At 35.2% G+C, this 19,323-nt stretch overlaps 1 protein-coding gene across 2 annotated transcripts; it reads left to right on the forward strand.

Annotated features, from left to right (window-relative positions):
* Positions 1-2,734: 2,734 nt before the first annotated feature.
* Positions 2,735-17,481, forward strand: Rga (CCR4-NOT transcription complex subunit regena). Of its 2 annotated transcripts, none has more exons than XM_017628516.1 (9): positions 2,735-3,254; positions 3,323-3,646; positions 8,118-8,253; positions 9,708-9,871; positions 9,963-10,197; positions 14,557-14,865; positions 16,229-16,433; positions 16,511-16,675; positions 17,199-17,481. In XM_017628516.1, the coding sequence occupies exons 3-9, from the start codon at positions 8,121-8,123 to the stop codon at positions 17,395-17,397; spliced, it is 1,410 nt and encodes a 469-aa protein (XP_017484005.1). In that variant the 5' UTR covers positions 2,735-3,254; positions 3,323-3,646; positions 8,118-8,120; the 3' UTR covers positions 17,398-17,481. The 2 variants fall into 2 exon arrangements, with proteins under 2 accessions (XP_017484005.1, XP_017484006.1); XM_017628517.1 differs by having other exon boundaries at positions 9,963-10,179; positions 17,199-17,423.
* Positions 17,482-19,323: the final 1,842 nt, after the last annotated feature.

Consider the following 19,323-nt stretch of genomic DNA (forward strand, 5'->3'; position numbering starts at 1 on the left):
ACTTCGAAAGAATATCCCATGAATTTAGCTGTCAATGTAAGGACAGGGTTGTAATCGGCTCATGAATACCTCAATTCAAGGCGCATCAATACAAGGTGGTGTTGATTGAACAGCTGATTGGATATTTTTGCCTCTACACTAGTACACGAGAATGTCATCCAAGACGAAATGGAGCATCATTAGGATGTCAACGAAACTTATCCCCTATACCCTTTCGTTTTGACATCCTGAAGTACCAAAAAGCAATAACAAAATGCACGGGACTTTAAGTTTACTTATATGCAATTGCCACCACCTTGTATGGATGCGCCTTGCCTCAATTCGGCTTGATAATGCCCTGCAAGACGCGACTAATGAAAAATTAAGTTCTGCACAATTTAAGCCCAAAATACAATAACGCAGTGGCAGTGGTAGTGGCAGTTTTTCGAAATCAGCTGTTTTTTAGAAAGTGTGGTGTCCAATGAAGCGACTCACAATACAGCAGTGGCAGCTGGCAGTACTGCTCAGTTTAGCCCAAATTCTAAATTCACTGCCACTGCCTTTATCGCAGCAAACTTCGCATGCTGAATTTAACATAAATAAAATGCAGCCATTTTCTGCCTAAAAGACAGCAACAAAAATATAAACAAACAAAAGGGAATGTCAAAAAAAGCTGTCACTGACAACGCCGTATTTTATTTGCTGCGGCAGTCACTGCCAATATTAGCAGTAACAGTAGTATTACAAATATTTCCTTTTAATAGACGTATTTGGCAGGAAGGCAACTATTTAAAGCCGTTTTTTTGGAAATTGTTTAATAATTCCCAAAAGAACTGGGAAAATAGATAGCACCGTCTACAATGCAAATGCTCCATTAATAGGGCTTTGTCGGAGTACAACCCTGCAAGAACAGTGACCATCATTTGACAAATCATCCCTGCAAGAACAGTGACCATCATTTGACAAATCATTTGACTGGCAAGGCTGATAGAGATTTCTGTCACTGGCTACCTACAAGTTTCTATCACATTCTAAAGGGCAGTGTGAAAAATCTGATGTAAACATTTGTGTACATATGATCTTCCGTCTTCTACCAACTTATGGCCTTATATATTGGTCTCTTTTTAACCAACGCAAAATTTGCAAATGTGTTAGTAAGATAAATGTGAATGTGTTAGTTTCCATCACACAATTCTTGTAGGGATTTGACTGGCAAGGCTGATAGAGATTTCTGTCACTGGCTACCTACAAGTTTCTATCACATTCTAAAGGGCAGTGTGAAAAATCTGATGTAAACATTTGTGTACATATGATCTTCCGTCTTCTACCAACTTATGGCCTTATATATTGGTCTCTTTTTAACCAACGCAAAATTTGCAAATGTGTTAGTAAGATAAATGAGAATGTGTTAGTTTCCATCACACAATTCTTGTAGGGAACTGTTTCTCGAATTTTTAGAAATGACTTGTCGGAATCAAAATCATGCATCTACTCTTTAAGTTCATTTAAGGTATTAAACTTGTAACTAAAAATATAACTGTATAGTTTGTAATATTTCAACTTTAGACATCAAATAAATAAATAAAGCATCTTCAAAAAGCAGATTTATCATTGTCTTGCAGGGATGCTTATCAAAAATACTGATACACTGCATTATCAGCACTTCAAAGGGATTCGAATCTTCGAATTTAATGCAGCGTTTTTGCTGCATTAAAAATGCAACATTTAGCACTTTCGAACATATGTTTTCGAAGAGTGTTCATGCTATAGCATTTAGCAAATGTACATTTACGCGAGTTCGAAATCGTATGGTTTTGACAAACAGCCGTGTTCCAGTCTCTTATTTAGATGCGTATATATTACGATCAATTCTCACGCAGGAGATAATGTGCGAAAACCCTACTGAAAAGGAAAAAATAAATTTTAAACCAAAAATTCAATACAAAAACTTATATTGTTTTAACCATAACCGAAAATTTGTTTGTGTATATATTCATTTGTCGGTGCTGTCAATTAAAATTTTCTCACTTAATTAGGAAACAAAACGAACCGAGTTGATCACAAATTGATCCAGATTTCTATCAGCATCAAATCGATGTTGAATTTGCTTAACTTTTCTTTATCCAAATATGTAATGAAAGAAAGAAATAAAAGAAATCTCGATCGGCGATCACTGAAACGTAGCTAGCAACTGTATACTCGAAAAAGCAATGTTGCCACTTTTTCTCTTTAAACCATGTTCGAATCGTGGAAATTTTGGAAGATCACAGGGTTGCTTTTAGCATTTAGATTCTTAATGCAAAAATGGAGTTGCATTTAGTTGCATTTAGGTGACGAATTTTGTATGGATAAATGTACATTTAGAGTAGCATTTAGAGCTAAATGCGCTAAATGTGCTTTTACGCGTAAGCAAAAACAGCCTATAAGGCAGCATAGACAGTGCATATTTATTAGGCTAGGGGAGCTTTTGAATTAAAAGCCGAAAGATCCAGCTCTTTGTGCAAGATTCTAATAAAAACTTAAGGCTACGTTTCTTTATACATTCCAGATAATTCCCTTGACACCAAATAACTATATTTAAACTCAAAAGAGGGTTAAAAAACGTGCAAATTTAACAGTTAACACACTATTTTATAGTTTGGAACATTTGTTGCAAAGAAATTTTTTAATTTTTTTCATTTACAATTATGCACAGATTTTTGTATTTCGCATACGACTCTGCGCACTTTCAGCCTTCATGTTTATTCAGCGTTGATTCAGCTACTCGTTCGTCGACTCGTTTGAGGTGTTCGTGTCGCCATTGTCGTATCGCAGTGTTAGAAAAATTGTGTGAAAAATTGAAATCAATTTTTTGTGAACAAAAAAGTGTAAAAGTAGTAGTGCAAGAAAACCAGAAAGCGCATTTTATGTGCAAATTGCAATTGAGATTCAATATCTCCTGTGTGAAAGCTCTGAAGTATAAGAAAAAGGACTCCAATTAGGCCGTGAAGGCTACCCCTAAGCGCCAATAGGGAAGTGGAAAATTTTCGTCGTTCCGTCTAAACTAGGCACCTCAAGAGGCGCACTGAGTTTCTTTCCCAAGAACAAAGAAACAAGTTAGCAAAAGGCGAAAACAAATTGAAAAGCAATTCGTTAACCATCTAATGAGCCATCCTCGTCTTTGTATCGGCGAATAAACCGATACCAGCTGTAGTTTGCTCAGGTCTTGAGTAAACTCAACATAAAACAATTTTAGCGTCGAATTAATATTTGTTGATTAATCTACATCTGATAACGTATGCTTTTAAAATATACCAGCGTGTGAGTTTAAATTTATGTATCAATTTTAATATTGGACGCACAGGCAACGATTGCGACGGCATTTGATTTAGCAATTCATCAACAATTAGAAGCCACATTTCCGTCGAAGCATTACGTTTTTGGGAAAAATTACCTTGGCATAAAAATAAATTCAGTACGCACGCTTTAAACGCTGTTTGCGACACTAATTGTACAAGTTAAGGAATTCAGACGCAGTGTAGCAGAAGTAGCGACGTTTTGCGGTACGCGCGAACTCCTGCGAAAAACAGGTCACTTGGAATGTTAGATGCGGTGAACGCAGCAACTACAGTGTGTCGATCGTGTGTTAAACAGCAGCAGAGAACAGAGGAGAAAGGGAGAAACCTAGGTAAGTTAATATACGTATGTACTAGGAACGTGTGGTTAAATTACAAATAGAGGATGTTCAAAGCGGTATTTGACAGAAATTGGATGTAGAAAAAAGCGGGAAACTTCCTCCAAACTATACTGTGCTCCAAACTAATATTTGATAAAAAATTCAAAATAGAAAAACATCACTAACGGTGCTTAATTTAAATAGTGCTGTTGTGCTGCCAATGTTCTGTAATATTATTTTACCTTGTTTAGTTTGGCTGAATTTCTATGATATATTATATAAAAAGTCAATAAAACAGCGGGAAACCGTACAGGAATGAGAAATAAAATTGTACCAATGAAGATATATGTATGTAGTACCTAAATTGTAAAAATACAAAACTGCTTTGAATAACGTACTATGTGTGTATATGTTAAAACACGTTATGCATGAAGATATGTATGTGCAATTATCCCCATCTACCTCTTACCTTACGTATCTTACGTAAACAACAACAGTAATATGTTTTACCAACGTTGAAATCAATCAAATTCAACTACATAAACAAAGAACACAACACATGTAGCTATAAGTTGTTGTCCAGAAATCGCGCGACTCGCAATCATATAAACACATGCACATACATACATAGTTACATATATATATTTGAACGCCACCTTGCCATTGTGCATTTGAAGTTTCTTTTTTTTTTTGCTTTACAACGAAGCTTCTATATTTGCCATCGATTATATCCTTTATGCATGTCTCCTTTCATTATATGCTCACTACATGTGCCATATGCACAGGTTTTTACACTGTCAATACAGTAACAAACATTTATTTGTGTGCACACACACCTTCGCTAAAAGGGAGGCATTCGCATGGGCATAGTTTCATACGAAGTAATGTAGAATCTTTTGTTATGTGGTGGCAAGTTGGCTACTGGTGGCTGGTTGCTTGCTTGGTTGGCTGGTTGAATGATCATAACTAGGGCTCGGAAACTCATGCACTAAAAAAAATCCAAAAATATGCGCATACAATATACACTCAAAATTCACAAATGTGCGCTATAAACAAGTAAAATAAGCAATTAAAATTATTTCTCTAATATATTGTTGCCGGTCCAAAAATAAATAACTCATGGTTTTTAAAAAGAAAGTAACGAAAGCAATTTTTAAAATGCAATGTTTGGTTGGTTTAAGTGGATTGTCACCCTGGTGACAAGCAATTAGCAAGTTTGTCATTTAAATTCCACAACTTGTACAACCTACAGCCATTTGGCGGCTTTAATGAATTTCAGTACGTCTTACAGAGAGAAGCAGCTGCACCCCAAAACATTCTTTAGGAATGGCTAACCGAGTGTCTTAAGCCCCATGCTTGCAAGGGCTGGACACTCACAAGGAGTGTTTGACTGTCTCTTTTTAGCCAGGGTCGTCGCAACTGCGACAAAACCTGTTGAAGGATCAAATCCTTTAGGCATGTACCCCAACGGGCTAGTACCCAGTGCACACTGAAGTAAGTTGTATTTAAGTTCTTTGCACATTCCCAAGAGAGCTATGGTTTTGAGTGGGTCGCAGGACATCCATAACTGCCGGATAATCCTGTACAATCCTGTACGGTTACACCTCTGCTTGGCCTTAAAGTGATAAGTTTCGATAATATTTGCGTGGGACACATTCGGTCCGCTGCCTCGTTTCCGTTAATGTCCCTATGTCGCGGGACCCACATGGGTAATCTCGTATTGGTAAGAGTTATAAGCCAGCCTTCTCCTACAGTCCTCCACTAATTGAGATCTGACAGAGGTCGAAGAGAGTGCCTTAATAGCCGCTTGGCTATCCGAGAAGATATTCAGATGAATATTTGGGAAAAAATTAAATGTAATTTTTTTACGAAGAGAATTCGCACTAAATTTAAATGTTTGTAAAACAAAAAAAGCAAAAATATGAAAAACCATATTCATTTATTATAAAATATACAAAGATGAGCGCAATTAATATGCAAAAACACGAGTATATTTTGCAAAATATGCACTAACGTTTGAATGCCATTTTAAAGCAAATTTTATGATTCGCAAATATATCAACCATTTCCATTTAAAGATGCCCAGTAAAAAAATGGATTTGTATGAGATTCCGAGCCCTAATTATAACAATGACGGGCCGATTGTGTGTGTTTTTTTTTTGTTTTTGTTGGCAAGACATTTAAGTGCAGCTGACTTGACTGATTCTTAACTTCCCGTTGCGGTTAACATGCTTATGCTTGGGCCAGCATTGGTAGAAACAATACCTTAGTATGTACGTTTGTGTATGTATTTGTTATTGCATTGTTGAGCTAGCGCTTTGTTGATTCTTCATAGGAGCTTCTGGTTGCAATTTTGTTGCCATTCTCGGGTTTACTACTACTAGGTGTTCTAACTGCTTAACTACTTTTAACTGCGACGGACTCATCGTAAATGCAGATACTAGCACGTAGAGTTTCTGTGCTGCGTGTAGTAAAGCATATGCTCAGAGCCGTATTTTTTGCAGCTTTTGAGTGGACATTCATTCACATATGTACTTCATCATACATATTTTGAAGAGATAACGGAAGAAGTTGGAACACCATTGGATCAAGTGTATCTATACTAGAAATATAAAGTGCTTTCTTTTGTCGAATTGAGAAAGAAAACTTCGTTTTGGTTGAAACCGATATAATATCTAAAAGCACTGTTTCCATATGCGCAATTTCGCTGACCCGTTGTTAGCTTGTTAATGTTATTTCTTATCCATAATTTGACAGCGAATTGCATAGAAAATTTCTGGTATTGCTTCATACGTACGAGAAGCATTTTATCTTTTTAGTGTGATACACTTGCTGAATTGGTGTTCCAACTTTTTCTGTACTTTCATAATATTTTCTTCCTTTTAATTTTTCAATATGGCCCCCAGTTTACCATTTAATAAAAATATTTTGAATTGGTGCAAGACTTAAAAACCTTTAATAACCGCGTTATTCCTTTGGTCAATATTATGCTAATCTTAACCCGGTATACTCTATTCATGAATGAGCTATTGTTCTTTGACTATTGAGTTCTCTTAGTTTTAATTTTATAAATACTCGATGCAATAACGCTTATAACCTTTTACCTTTATCTTTCGCGCAAATGAGGAGGATCCATGTCCGGCAAGTTTTTTTTTCTAATAATGTTCGCCGTTCGGCAGGCTATATATTAAACCTCCTAGCGTATTTCTGCCATGAAAAAGCTCCCCTTTAAATACCATCGGCCTTGTTCCTTCCATTTGTAAAACTTCCATCATTCCGTGATTGCTGCTGTGACAACATAGAAAATAAATTTGAGGAATGCTGCTATAGTGACGGGCCTTGATCAAATATATAGTCGTGGGAAAGACTTGGATGGCAAACCACTATAAAGGCAAACTAAAAGCGTTCATTGTTTGTAGTTTCCGATAAGTGTAGAAACTTAACTCCAAGTTCAGAAATACCAGAAATCGTACTGTCATTTGTAACACACCCATAATTATCTGCCATCCAAAGAGCTCCACTTCCTTTAGTTCACCTTTTCATCTGCCATCCATCCATGTATGGAGAGCATGTTTCTGCAAAGCAGCTGGTATCGTGTTTCGTTGCTTCTTTCATTCTAAACCATTTTGTTTTGTAGTTTTGTTGCCATTTACTACATTCTCATTAACTTTGCTGTTAACGTTATTGCAAAGTGTGAATGTGAGAGTTTATGCTTTTGTGTGTCTGCATAAATTGCAATACGATCCCAGCAGTAAATCGAATTAGTTTAGGAATGTCTAAGTTTGCTGCTCTTCGTTTAAGGACAAATAAAAGGGTACGATGTTCTTTTTCCAGGAGATACTCCTTTTTTTTATTGATGTGGGGTTAACATATCTCGATGTGTGTGTATGTGAATTGTCATAAACAAATTTACCTACTTGGTGTTTTGCGCATGCGCGCCCTCTCATGGGTTAGTACTTGTGCTTTATCATTTTGTATAAACTTTTTATTATACAAGACCGTAAAAATAGAAAACAGAGTTTTTTGAAAAAAAAAAACAAGTTTTGAATATATTGCTTAACACCACCAAGATCGAGCTTCCAAAACCTCGAAAGCTTCGAAGCTTTTTGGACTCTGAACTGCTTCGATTTTATCAACTTGACATTTTCACAACAAAAAATCCAACGGCTCTATAGAAAAACATTAGGCGATTCAGAAAATGTCCTGAATAATGTATCCAAAAAGTACCACTTAGTAGTGAAACACTAACAAATCAAATGCATTAACCAAAAAGTTAAATATACTACTTTAAGGGCGTTCCCCCGACAGTCGGGTCTACATGACCGGAACTACGCAGATTTATATCTGACCAAAAATTGTCACTCGCTCATCATTCCCCAAAAGCTGGAGAATTTGTATGCTTTTATAACAACAACAAAAACATAAAAATAATTTATCATATATGTATATTTTTATATCACACGTTTTTAATTTTTCTTTTCAGACCATGGCGAATTTGAATTTTCAACAACCTCCGAGAAGTTTAGCAAACGCGTCAATGACGGGGCGAACTACAGGTGGGTTTGGTGGTAGTTCACTCTCCGGGCATGTAACACCTACGTCTGGCATGTTTCCAACGGGTAAGTTTTTTCACGAATGCTGCTGCAATACAAATAAAAAATTTAGATGTTGAATTACACAAATTCAAAAGCAGGATGTTGGTATATTTAGGTGGAAATTATTTGAATTAGAATCGTCTAAGCCCTGCATCCACTTATTGACTAACTTCGTATTCACAAGGTGGTCGGCGCAGCGGCGCGCCTAATATCTTTAGGTAAGCTACAGGAAATTAGCCAATTCGCCCGCTAAAGTTACTGTTCGGCAATTGATCGGGAACATTTACGCCAGGCCAGTTCTGCGGATCGCAGCACTAGTGATCGCTGAGGATTTGCAACTGTAGCGATTAGGGAACGATTTTAGTACATTTTTTTTAATAACTCGATGTATAAAGCAATAGTAAAATTTAAAAAAAAATGAGTTCGATAGGAGTCCAAATTTCGTTAAGAGTATTCTCAATACTCATACTGTGCAAAGAACAGGAACAGTGGCCCTTTAGCTAAAACCAAGAAAAACCATCAAAAAGTGGAAATAATAAAGTCCTACAGCTCTTCTCTCAGTAGTAGTTAAGACAATAGAGGCTTTTACGTACCCCGTTATAAGCATTTTAAGAACTCGTGACACGACCTCCGACGACGTTCCCACTACAGTCGGGTCTACGTATCTGGAACGTTCCAGATAAATATCTGGCCAAGGACTGTCACTCCGGCAACACTTCCCAAAAACTCTTTAGGGAGTTTGTATGCTGTTACAACAACAAAAACAACGATATAATTAAATAAATAAATAAGAAGAGATAAAACCTATCTTTAGTATGCCTGGTTCAGCGGATAGTCTACATAAAAGCCATCAGATGGATTCTGACGTGGCTCAGAGAAGGTTGGCCCACGCGGTATCTTCCTAATAGGAACTGTTTGCTCGGTAGTGCCCCTTCATTGAGAGATGATGCTCGGGGATATAAAAAGTCATCGCGTAGGAGTCCTGAGTACAGTGTTCTAACGACTCTTTAGGTTCTCTACTGCGTTTGACATAATTTAGAACCAAATGGCAAATCGCCTTATACGTTTCTTGGTCTGGTCCCCAAGCTCTACCGTCGAGCTGAGAAACATTATCTCTTCAGGCAGCTGATCGAAATACGCTTTTTTAATTCCCAGTCCCGGTGGAATTATTTTGGTTATTCTCAATGTTATACATACATATTCATATATCCATGATTCCCTGCAATAACGACATCACTCAAAACTAAAAAAGAAACCCTTATACTGAACAGTGACACATGTCTATGATCATTCATGTCTAATCAGTACTAAATTTTTATGACTGCTTTATAAAAATTTAGTAAGGCTTAGACATGGATTAGAGTCATGTGCCAATGTTCAGTAGGAAAAGTTAATTTTTAGGACCATCGCTATACCCCCTTTGTAGCAACATATTTCAATCTTCCAATAATCACGTGTGCCACTTTTTTTTCTTCAAGGCGGTGCGAATTATGGACAAACGCAACAACCTCAACTCTCACCGAATCGCAATGCACAATTGTCGGTGGGCGGTCCGGCGTTATCGAGAGGTGGTCGCGCGAATATCTTTGGTCAACAAACGTTCGAACGACGAGCAATGCAGGCGTTAGGTGGCGGCCCTATGGTAAGTTTTTTAAGACATCGATTAACTTTTATTTTCGTTACCAATGCAATTTGTATACACGTCTTACACATACCTTCGTTTCTTCACACAGTCGAATATGGGCAGCTTTATGCAATCGGGTCGCGGTGGCTATGGTACTGGAGGTGGTGCAAGTGGGTTTCCCAATGTGTTTGGTGGCAGTGGAGATGCGGCAACGCCCGCGCTACTCGACCCAACGGAATTTCCATCGTTGACGAATGTGCGTGGCCAGAATGATCAATCACTGCCTCAGACGAATCCCCTCCAGCCACCGGGAAGCAAACCTTATGGTAATTTTTTTACCTCTTGTGAGTTCTTCAACGATATCCTTACAGATATTTTTCCTTTATTATTATTAAGTTTAAATTAATTAATTTTAAGTAATACAAGTTTGCTCCATGTGTATGCGGAACATTTAGTCGGACAGTGCGTATTTTCGTTTCTAATAATTTAATTTGGTCTTGTACATGCATCAATGGTCGCCGACAAAATAATTAGTTGAGATCCCGTACGAGTCCGGACTAGTCAGAAATAGTCAGAATCAGTCAGATTTTACTGGAAATCGATCCCGTACTCGGTTCTCTGACTATTGAGAGGACAAAAAAGAGAGTAAATACGGTTCTCTCTCTGTCAGAAGTTACCAGTTTTAGTCCGAGAATTTTTTGCTGGTAAATTCTGGTAAATGTGTCAAACGATCAGCTGTAGTGCGTTTGGCAACCAAATTGTAAACAAAAGAAAAGTGCAGTCTGCTAATTCATGTTAACAAGTATTTAATTACTTGTTTAAGTGGATTCTAATGAATTTGAAAGTATTTTTGGTTATTTAGATGTGTGAGCTGAGTGTGTTTACATACAAAATAAGCAAAAATTTACAACCAAAATTTGGAGGTTAAGTTGAAGTTGACAGAAGTTACCATTTTTTACTAGAAAGCGATCCCGTACTTTTCAATGTTACTCTCTCGCTCTGAGCGAAGTTTTATTTTTTGACAGTTTTACTAGTCCGAGTCCGAGGAATACGGGATTGCACCTATTAAATACCTCGGAAACTTCAATAAACCGTGAATTGTCCAGATTGATTTAACAGTTTTAAATTTTGGTACTAAAATAAAGTTGATATTTTCATGTACCAAANAATACCTCGGAAACTTCAATAAACCGTGAATTGTCCAGATCGATTTAGCAGTTTTAAATTTTGGTACTAAAATAAAGTTGATATTTTCATGTACCAAAAAATATCAGATCAGTTTGAAAACTCAGTAATTTTAGTATAATATCTTAATTTTGAGTGCCATTGTTTTGTAATGTGTCTACATATTTTACACATTGAGCATTCTTCTTATGCAATAAGTTGGCGGTGTCGGAGCAGTATTATAGCCCAATTCTGTATCGGTGACAAAAATTGTTTTACTGACAAATTTAAACTTTGTCATACATATATTTTTTCGTAAAAAAACACTGCGACAAGAATTTGCCACCGGTACAGAATAGAGCCGTTAGTATATACATATGATGATACAAATATTTTGTTTTTATCATGATACATATGTAGTTTTTTTATTATTATTATTTTTTATATGCTTATCTCAAAAGCGCATGCGCAAATTTCGCCGCCGCTTCTATTCCTTTCTCGTATACAAATTAGCTTTAATTTTCGTTATATCTATTGATACTCATTTCCATAATTGTNGATGATACAAATATTTTGTTTTTATCATGATACATATGTAGTTTTTTTATTATTATTATTTTTTATATGCTTATCTCAAAAGCGCATGCGCCAATTTCGCCGCCGCTTCTATTCCTTTCTCGTATACAATTAGCTTTAATTTTCGTTATATCTATTGATACTCATTTCCATAATTGTGTTCATAAAAATAGTGATGCTCAACTTGTCATTACATTTATTTGCACTTCATGCTAAAAATAAACAAGATAAATATATAACATTATAAATTAAATTTTAAATTAATCGCATTGCGAGTTTGAATGGTGTTGACTCCTCTTACAGTTTCTATGCCCATTCCACTTCTATTATCTTCTGATCTGTGTTCTCATCACAGTTTTAAATTTGGTGATGTGTTTCTACTGCAGTAGACACCTCATAAGTTAGAACCACATTGTTTCTGGTGCAGTTTTAATTACTACCGAGTTCGATTTATCGAATAAAAATGAGAAGAAGTGGAGAAAATTTTGAAAAGTTTTAATAAAGGCATTCCATTTTTACTAGACGATCTAATACGCGGATGAGTGAGGCTTTAAAAAATCTTACATTAAATTGTAAATACATAGATGACTTCTGCAGAATAACACTCCAGATATTTTAGATCAGCCAGTAAGTTCGTTAGGAATAATTTCCCTGAAGAATTTACGTGGAATCTTGTCTCAAAAAGATCCTAAAAGGAGAATTGGCAGTTTTATTCCATGGGGAGTTTAAGAACCGCGTAAGGGAGAAATAGTGAACAATGGACCACAATCTAAGTCTTAATGTTAATCCTAATCGTAATCATAATATTTATCTTATTCTTAATTTTAAATTTAATCTTCAAACCAAATACTTAATCTCAATATTAATCTTGATCTTAATCTTAATCTCAAACTCAGTCTTAATGTTAAATTTCATCTTCACTAATCTCAATCTCACCGTCAGTTCAATCGTAATCTTAATCTTCATCTTAATCTCAATCTCTCTCTCTCATGCACTATCTCACCCTCACCCTCAGTCTTAATCTTAAACTTTCCCAACGATCCTCGCCATTCCCTCCCTACTTGTTCCATCGATGTTTGCACACTAAAGTGGTATACAGATGTCTGTAAAACCCGTGAGGGGATTGGAGTAGGCGTTTACGGCCCCAAGCATTTTTCAAGCGGAGTCGTATGCCATCATTGTGTGCTGAGGCTCTCTCATCCCGGGATGCGTTAGAAGCTTTTGTAATCTTTCGGAATACTTGTTTTCTTAAATTAAATATACTTTTAAACTTTCACGAATAAAATATTCATGTTCTATTATGTTCATTCAAATCAATCCAGTATCTTGGCAGTTTATAGTTTGCTTACATGAGGCGATTTTTCAGCCAACTTTTAGTTGAAAGCAACAATCGGCTGGTGTAAACGGCCTTTCGACAAATCTCTTTCAAAGAACTGCGAGGCCAACTTTTGCCTCAACTAATCGCCTCTAAAATTGCTTGTAAAATCGCCGGATGTAAACACCGTATTATTGAAATTTAATGTAATAGTTGTTTAGAAGTTTTCAGTGGTGGTCAAAACATATGTACGGAACACATTTCTACTGTTACAAGCCTCCTCACAAGCATGGATCGAAAACTTCACGCAAAAAGTAAAAATTGACAAATTTATATATTTGACGCCAAAAACAGAAGCTTTATAAGAAGACTAGTACCTAATTAAAGGACTACAAATGCGCTACTGCATAAAACGGCCTAAGTTCGAAAAGAGCGAGGTGTGTGACAATGTTTTTCTGCTTCGGGAGGGAACCTATTGCATAGAATTTCCTGTATAATGGATCAATGTATTTCTAAATAATATTTGGAAGTTTATATAATTTGCTGCGGTGAGCAATATATACCCTTTTTTTATCTTTACCAATACGGTAACAATTTCGAGCACGTGTTGAACTTTTAAAAAGGAGAAAATGTTAAAGTCGTCAGCTCAAATATCGCATTTCAATCCAATTAGAGAGCTTTTGGAAGTTGCAAGCCAAATGATCTCCTGTGAAAACTCCATTAAATCTACAGAGGATTGGATGACGCATGGAAAGCTATTCCTTTGAGCCAGCCTTTTTGAGATATTGGTTGCAGTTGCATATGTTTTTATAACAATTACACATGTGAATGAAAATGATGAAGGTACAAGGATATTGAAACTCCCACTGACGCCATTATTTTTCAGTGTTATTTGTTTTTTTTTTTTCAAGCGCGGCAATAGTTTTTCCATTCCACTTCCTATTTGCTACAATTTCTAATCAATAAAGTTTATTCATTTTTGTTAGCCTATTGCATTGCAAAGGTGTTGCTATTATTATGAACACAAAAACAAAATTATATACTCTTATATTAATACATATTTTTTCTTTTTGCCTATCTATTTCAATACATTTGTGTACTTAATACCGATGTATGTATGTATGTTTGAATTTTTCTAATCAAACATTAAGCTCATATACATACATATTACATATCTACATACATACATATATGCTCCATGTGTAAAAGGGGAACGATCCTGTTTGCGCTAAAATACATTGTGGTTGTGGTGTAACCAACTCCAGGGCGTATGTAACTGGAAAACATTTTCAATATTCGTAAATAATATCATACCAAAAAAGAAGAAGATTAAAAAAAAAAACAACACACAAAATATGAATCAAAGTTTCATGCATTAAAAATTAAATTACGAAGTAACTGTTTAGATAAAATTTTTATTTATAAATATGTACATACATATAGTCAATGTCATGTGGCAACGCTCTCTTCATAATGGGGTATTCCGTTTCTGTTTTCTTGTTCTCGTTTTTGTCTTAATTCACGTCGTTTCCGAATGCCAAAAACCGATCCATGCTTCGTAATCTACGCCTTGACGCATAAATATGTGCATATATATCAATCCATACATATATATATATATATATATATATATATATATATACTACAGTCGGCATGGTGAAACAACCAACGTCGGAACAATCGGAATTCACCATGTCGAATGAAGATTTCCCTGCGTTACCGGGCACTCAAATCTCCGACGGTACAACGAATTCGGGCATCACGGAGAACAATTTGGACGGTGCGGAGAAGGCGATGAACTCAATTGTGGGCGGCAGTGGGTTAGGTGCCGTTGGGAGTGGCGTTGGCGTTAGCGGTAGTAGTGGTGGCGGCAGTAGTGGTAGAGGAATCGACCATCAGCACGATAATTCCAGCAATGATAAACTTGTGAAAAGCGGAGTGCAAACTTCACCTGATGGTAAATTTTTCTAAAGCGTTTCTCATATTTTGGTTTTTTTGTTTGCTTTTGTACTCGCAATTGTTTAAGTTTTCGCAAAACAAAAAACGCACTCACGCACACAAACATTTGCTAAACAAAATCGAAAAATTTAAATTGTGTAAATCTGCAGAAAGAATATGCTAGAGATGGGAATGGTGAGAACGTTGTAATGTAATTTGTTTATTTGTTTTTAGCTAATATTCCTAATAATTAAAGCTAAATTTAAAGGGATGGCATTTATGATTTTTTCAACAAAATATTTTTCTTTTAAGTTAGAAACGCCAAGAGGAATTTCCAGTTATTAAGTTATTTAATTAAGTCCTATTTTCAACAAATTCTCAACAGATGAGTAGTCTTTCCGCTATTTCTAATTTCTTGCACAGCTAATTACTTGTGCAATTGTTTTCTCAGTTCTTACTAAAAATACTTTATATTTACGAATATCTAATAGCCTATTTTAAATTTATACCAAAAAGATAAAATAAAACAATTTACTATTTTTTGAGTCCCTAGTTAGCTTGTTACAAATGATTCGAGAAAACAATACGAAACCAGCCAATTATGACCCTTAGATATCGATCAGTTTTGTACTTCTTTAACGATAGCAAGTAGAGCGCCATAATATAAATTTTTGTCTACTTCATTAACGATAAGGTAAAAATATATATTTTTTAATCTTTTCGATCCATTTATCGATAAATTTATATAAAAAAAAAATATTGGAATCAGATAATGCGCCGCACAGTTCGTTTTCATTACGAAAAAAGGTAGAATTTTTGTTTTTCACTTTCTCGATTTAAGCTAACTATAATTTACATACATACTTATGTATTCCTTTATTGGGATCCAAGAGTACCGGATTTTTTTTTATTCTCATTTCCCCTCACCCGCGGCAAAGAAGGAGAAAATTAAGTTTTAGTGTTATCGATTTAAGTTATCTACATAAATATTAATTTTTATGCTTGTCTCGAGACGCGTTAATCATCAGTTAAATAATGAAATTTAAAGTTAAAGTTTAAAGTAAAAATTAGTTTCTTATTTCTCTTGTGTGCATTATTTTCTATTTAAAGCCAATTTTACATGTAACAGCTTCGTTTCATTATATATTTTATTCAACTTTTTCGACATAAATGTTTAAGATTAGCTCATTCATCGTTGTTTTCCGTTACAATAAATTGTTACTCATTAGTACATTGTGGCTTTTCTCTATTCCCATCTCTACACATCAAAGTACCCACATGCATACGTAGCATACATACTATATATGAGACAATTTAATTTGCATTAAAAATTTTATCTTTTACTGATTTTCAATTTCTTTTGCTATACAATTCACATTTAGGCAAGGTCACAAACATCCCAGCGAGTATGGTGAATAACCAATTCGGCATGGTGGGTCTCCTTACATTCATACGAGCGGCGGAATCGGATCCGAATTTGGTGACGTTAGCGTTAGGAAATGATCTTACCGGCCTCGGTCTGAATTTGAATTCACAGGAAAGTTTACATCCTACGTTCGCCGGACCGTTTGCGGATCACCCCTGCAGGTCCGTAGTAATTTAATGTAGTATTTTGTTAAATATATAATATTAATTGCATCTGTTTTTTTTTTCTCTGCTTGCAGAGTACAAGACGTTGAATGCAACGTGCCAACCGAATATCTGATCAATTATGCGATAAAGGATAAACTTTCTGCACCGTTACTAAATAAGCTGCAAGAAGATCTGCTTTTTTTCTTGTTTTACACGAATATCGGCGACATTTGGCAAATGATGGCCGCAGCGGAACTGTAAGAACATTTTATATAAAAAAAAAATTAACTGATATGGGTACATTTGTTGCTAGCTGTGTTAACAAAATAAAGGCGAATTCATCTTTCTATCTAGCAGAGAAACTGAGAAAAGTTCTGAACTTAAACNTGAACTGATATGGGTATATTTGTTGCTAGATGTGTTAACAAAATAAAGGCGGATTCATCTTTCTATCTAGCAGAGAAACTGAGAAAAGTTCTGAACTTAAACTTTAGCTCACAACTAGAACGATGAATCCGCCTTAAATATTTCAAAAGTTGTATAGCTTTTATATTTGAAAAAATTACATCATGGCTGCAACAACCTTTTCCTGTTTTTTTTTTTTTTTTGGAAACGAGGTACTAGTTTTTCAATACAAATTTTACTGCGGTGAATTTATTAATTTAGCCCAACAAAAATTATGTTTAAATGGAAAGCCACATTAAAATGCATTGAAAAACTGGCTGCAAGTAAATTTTGTGCTGAATATTTATTTCTTCTTTGTACATATTTCTTCCACAGTTATGGCCGCGATTGGAGATTTCACATAGAAGAGAAAATATGGATTACTCGAATTCCTGGTAATAATCAAGGAAAATTCTACTACTTCGATGCGCAAAGTTGGAAACGTATGTCCAAGGATTTCCAAATCGACGCCGAGAAATTAGATAAATGTCCCAATATATCTGCGTTAGTGAACATGAATGGACAGTCTGTATAATATTAATAAAATATACAAAAAACACGAAAAAAATCTAAAAAAAAAATCTTTTTTTGAAAATAAGGCAAAAATCATGATGAAAAATAAAAGGAAATATTAAGAAATTTAAGTTACCGCTAATATTTATTTTAATTTTTTGTTGAATGAAGCCACAGCAATAAGCTCTGCCGCAAATTCCATATAAATAAACTGTTCCCATACATTTACAAGCAAACGCAATAAAATAAAGAACGATTGGGAATGTTTTTGCACTGCGCAAGAGTAGAAATTCTGCACTGGCCTGCTTCCTAAGGACAATTGATTTGAAAGTTATAAGTTAAATTATTTTTTATATATGTATTTCTTTAAGAAATAGTTCATACCTTCCGGATGTTAGCCCGAAGTTTCTAACCGGCTGCCGGTGTTAAAATTTCTAGTAATTTATTTTGTTGATTTTTCCGCCAGATTAGCAGTATGATGTATTTTCGAACGAGTTTCCCGTCATCCCTTGTCAATTTTTGTTTCGGAGAAATTGGTTTCGGTGTTTTTTATTCGTCGAAAGCCTACATGCCTAATGTTTTTGCGTGATCCGTGATATTTGATTCAGATTTCAAAATATTCAAATAATTTGAGATCCGTGTCACGATCACTCAATATTTCGGCCTAAACATCAATAAATATCACGATTCAAATATCCCCATGCATTGATTGAGCGTGTAGCATCCGTTTATTTTCAGAATAATTTTCATGTTGTTTTATTGGCAGTATTGATTTACTAGGTACACATTTGTACTTTTTTGGCCATTTTTCAGATATCAATGCCTGGGTAAAAGATTGTCGTAAGCGTAGTTATGACGATTTTTAGTTCTAAATGCAGTTATATATTTTGAAATAAGGTCTTTCGATTGGTGTTATCAGTTTTTAGATATCTCCTTTAGTTTCCGAGATATTGACTACAACTTTTTCGATAATTTAGTAAAAATTTAGTTGGTGATGCAGTCATATTAAACTAATAAATATCTTAAAAATCGCGTTCTCCATTTTTGGATATCTCATTTAGTTTCCGAGATATTGAGTAAAAAGTGTCGTTAATTTGGTAGAAATTTTGATAACATTTTGTCGTGTTTGATACAAAGTGGCTGCCAAATTGTGGACAAATGACGCTTACGACAAAATTTGACTAAAGAAAATCCTTCATAAACTCAAAACTAATTTACAATAAACATTAAAAATTTAATAATTAGAGAATTTTGTGAACTAGTAACATTTTCAAAGACTTTTCTGTCTTCGCGTTTTTGAGAAATTGCATTCCAAACTTCAATCGCGATTTCCCACAACCTGCCGAAATTAGAAGGCGACGAAATGCTTGAGAAAACTGCAAATTAAACTAATTCTTCAACAAGCCTAGTGACTGCCTTTTAGCCGACTTTTATTTTTTATATAACCGCTATTTATGCTCAACCAAAAATTACTTACTATGAGGAATCAAATTTGTATGTTGCTTTTCAATCNTAATAATTAGAGAATTTTGTGAACTAGTAGCATTTTCAAAGACTTTTCTGTCTTCGCGTTTTTGAGAAATTGCATTCCAAACTTCAATCTCGATTTCCCACAGCCTGCCGAAATTAGCAGGCGACGAAATGCTTGAGAAAACTGCAAATTAAACTAATTCTTCAACAAGCCTAGTGACTGCCTTTTAGCCGACTTTTATTTTTTATATAACCGCTATTTATGCTCAACCAAAAATTACTTACTATGAGGAATCAAATTTGTATGTTGCTTTTCAATCTCCGAGCAAACTAAGCAGCCGCCATTTATTTGGCAAACAAAAGTTTGTCTGCATAACACCGACCTTAGTTTCATTGTGTGCGCACCTTAAATATTTGACTTTCATTTCTACCAACTATTCACCACTATATGACGCTGTCATCGTTCACAGCTTACGAG

This window comes from Rhagoletis zephyria, unplaced genomic scaffold (genome assembly GCF_001687245.7).
Source record: "Rhagoletis zephyria isolate East Lansing unplaced genomic scaffold, Rhagoletis_zephyria_1.1 Rzeph_scaffold_06007, whole genome shotgun sequence".
Taxonomy (NCBI): domain Eukaryota; kingdom Metazoa; phylum Arthropoda; class Insecta; order Diptera; family Tephritidae; genus Rhagoletis; species Rhagoletis zephyria.

What these genes read in the sequence shown, in the direction of transcription:
- Rga (XM_017628516.1), top strand. Translation starts at nt 8,121, where the DNA reads ATGGCGAATTTGAATTTTCAACAACCTCCGAGAAGTTTAGCAAACGCG. An exon ending in AGTGCAAACTTCACCTGATG is followed by an intron (nt 14,866 to 16,228) that starts GTAAATTTTTCT and finishes ATTCACATTTAG; the next exon opens with GCAAGGTCACAAACATCCCA. An exon ending in ATGATGGCCGCAGCGGAACT is followed by an intron (nt 16,676 to 17,198) that starts GTAAGAACATTT and finishes TTTCTTCCACAG; the next exon opens with TTATGGCCGCGATTGGAGAT.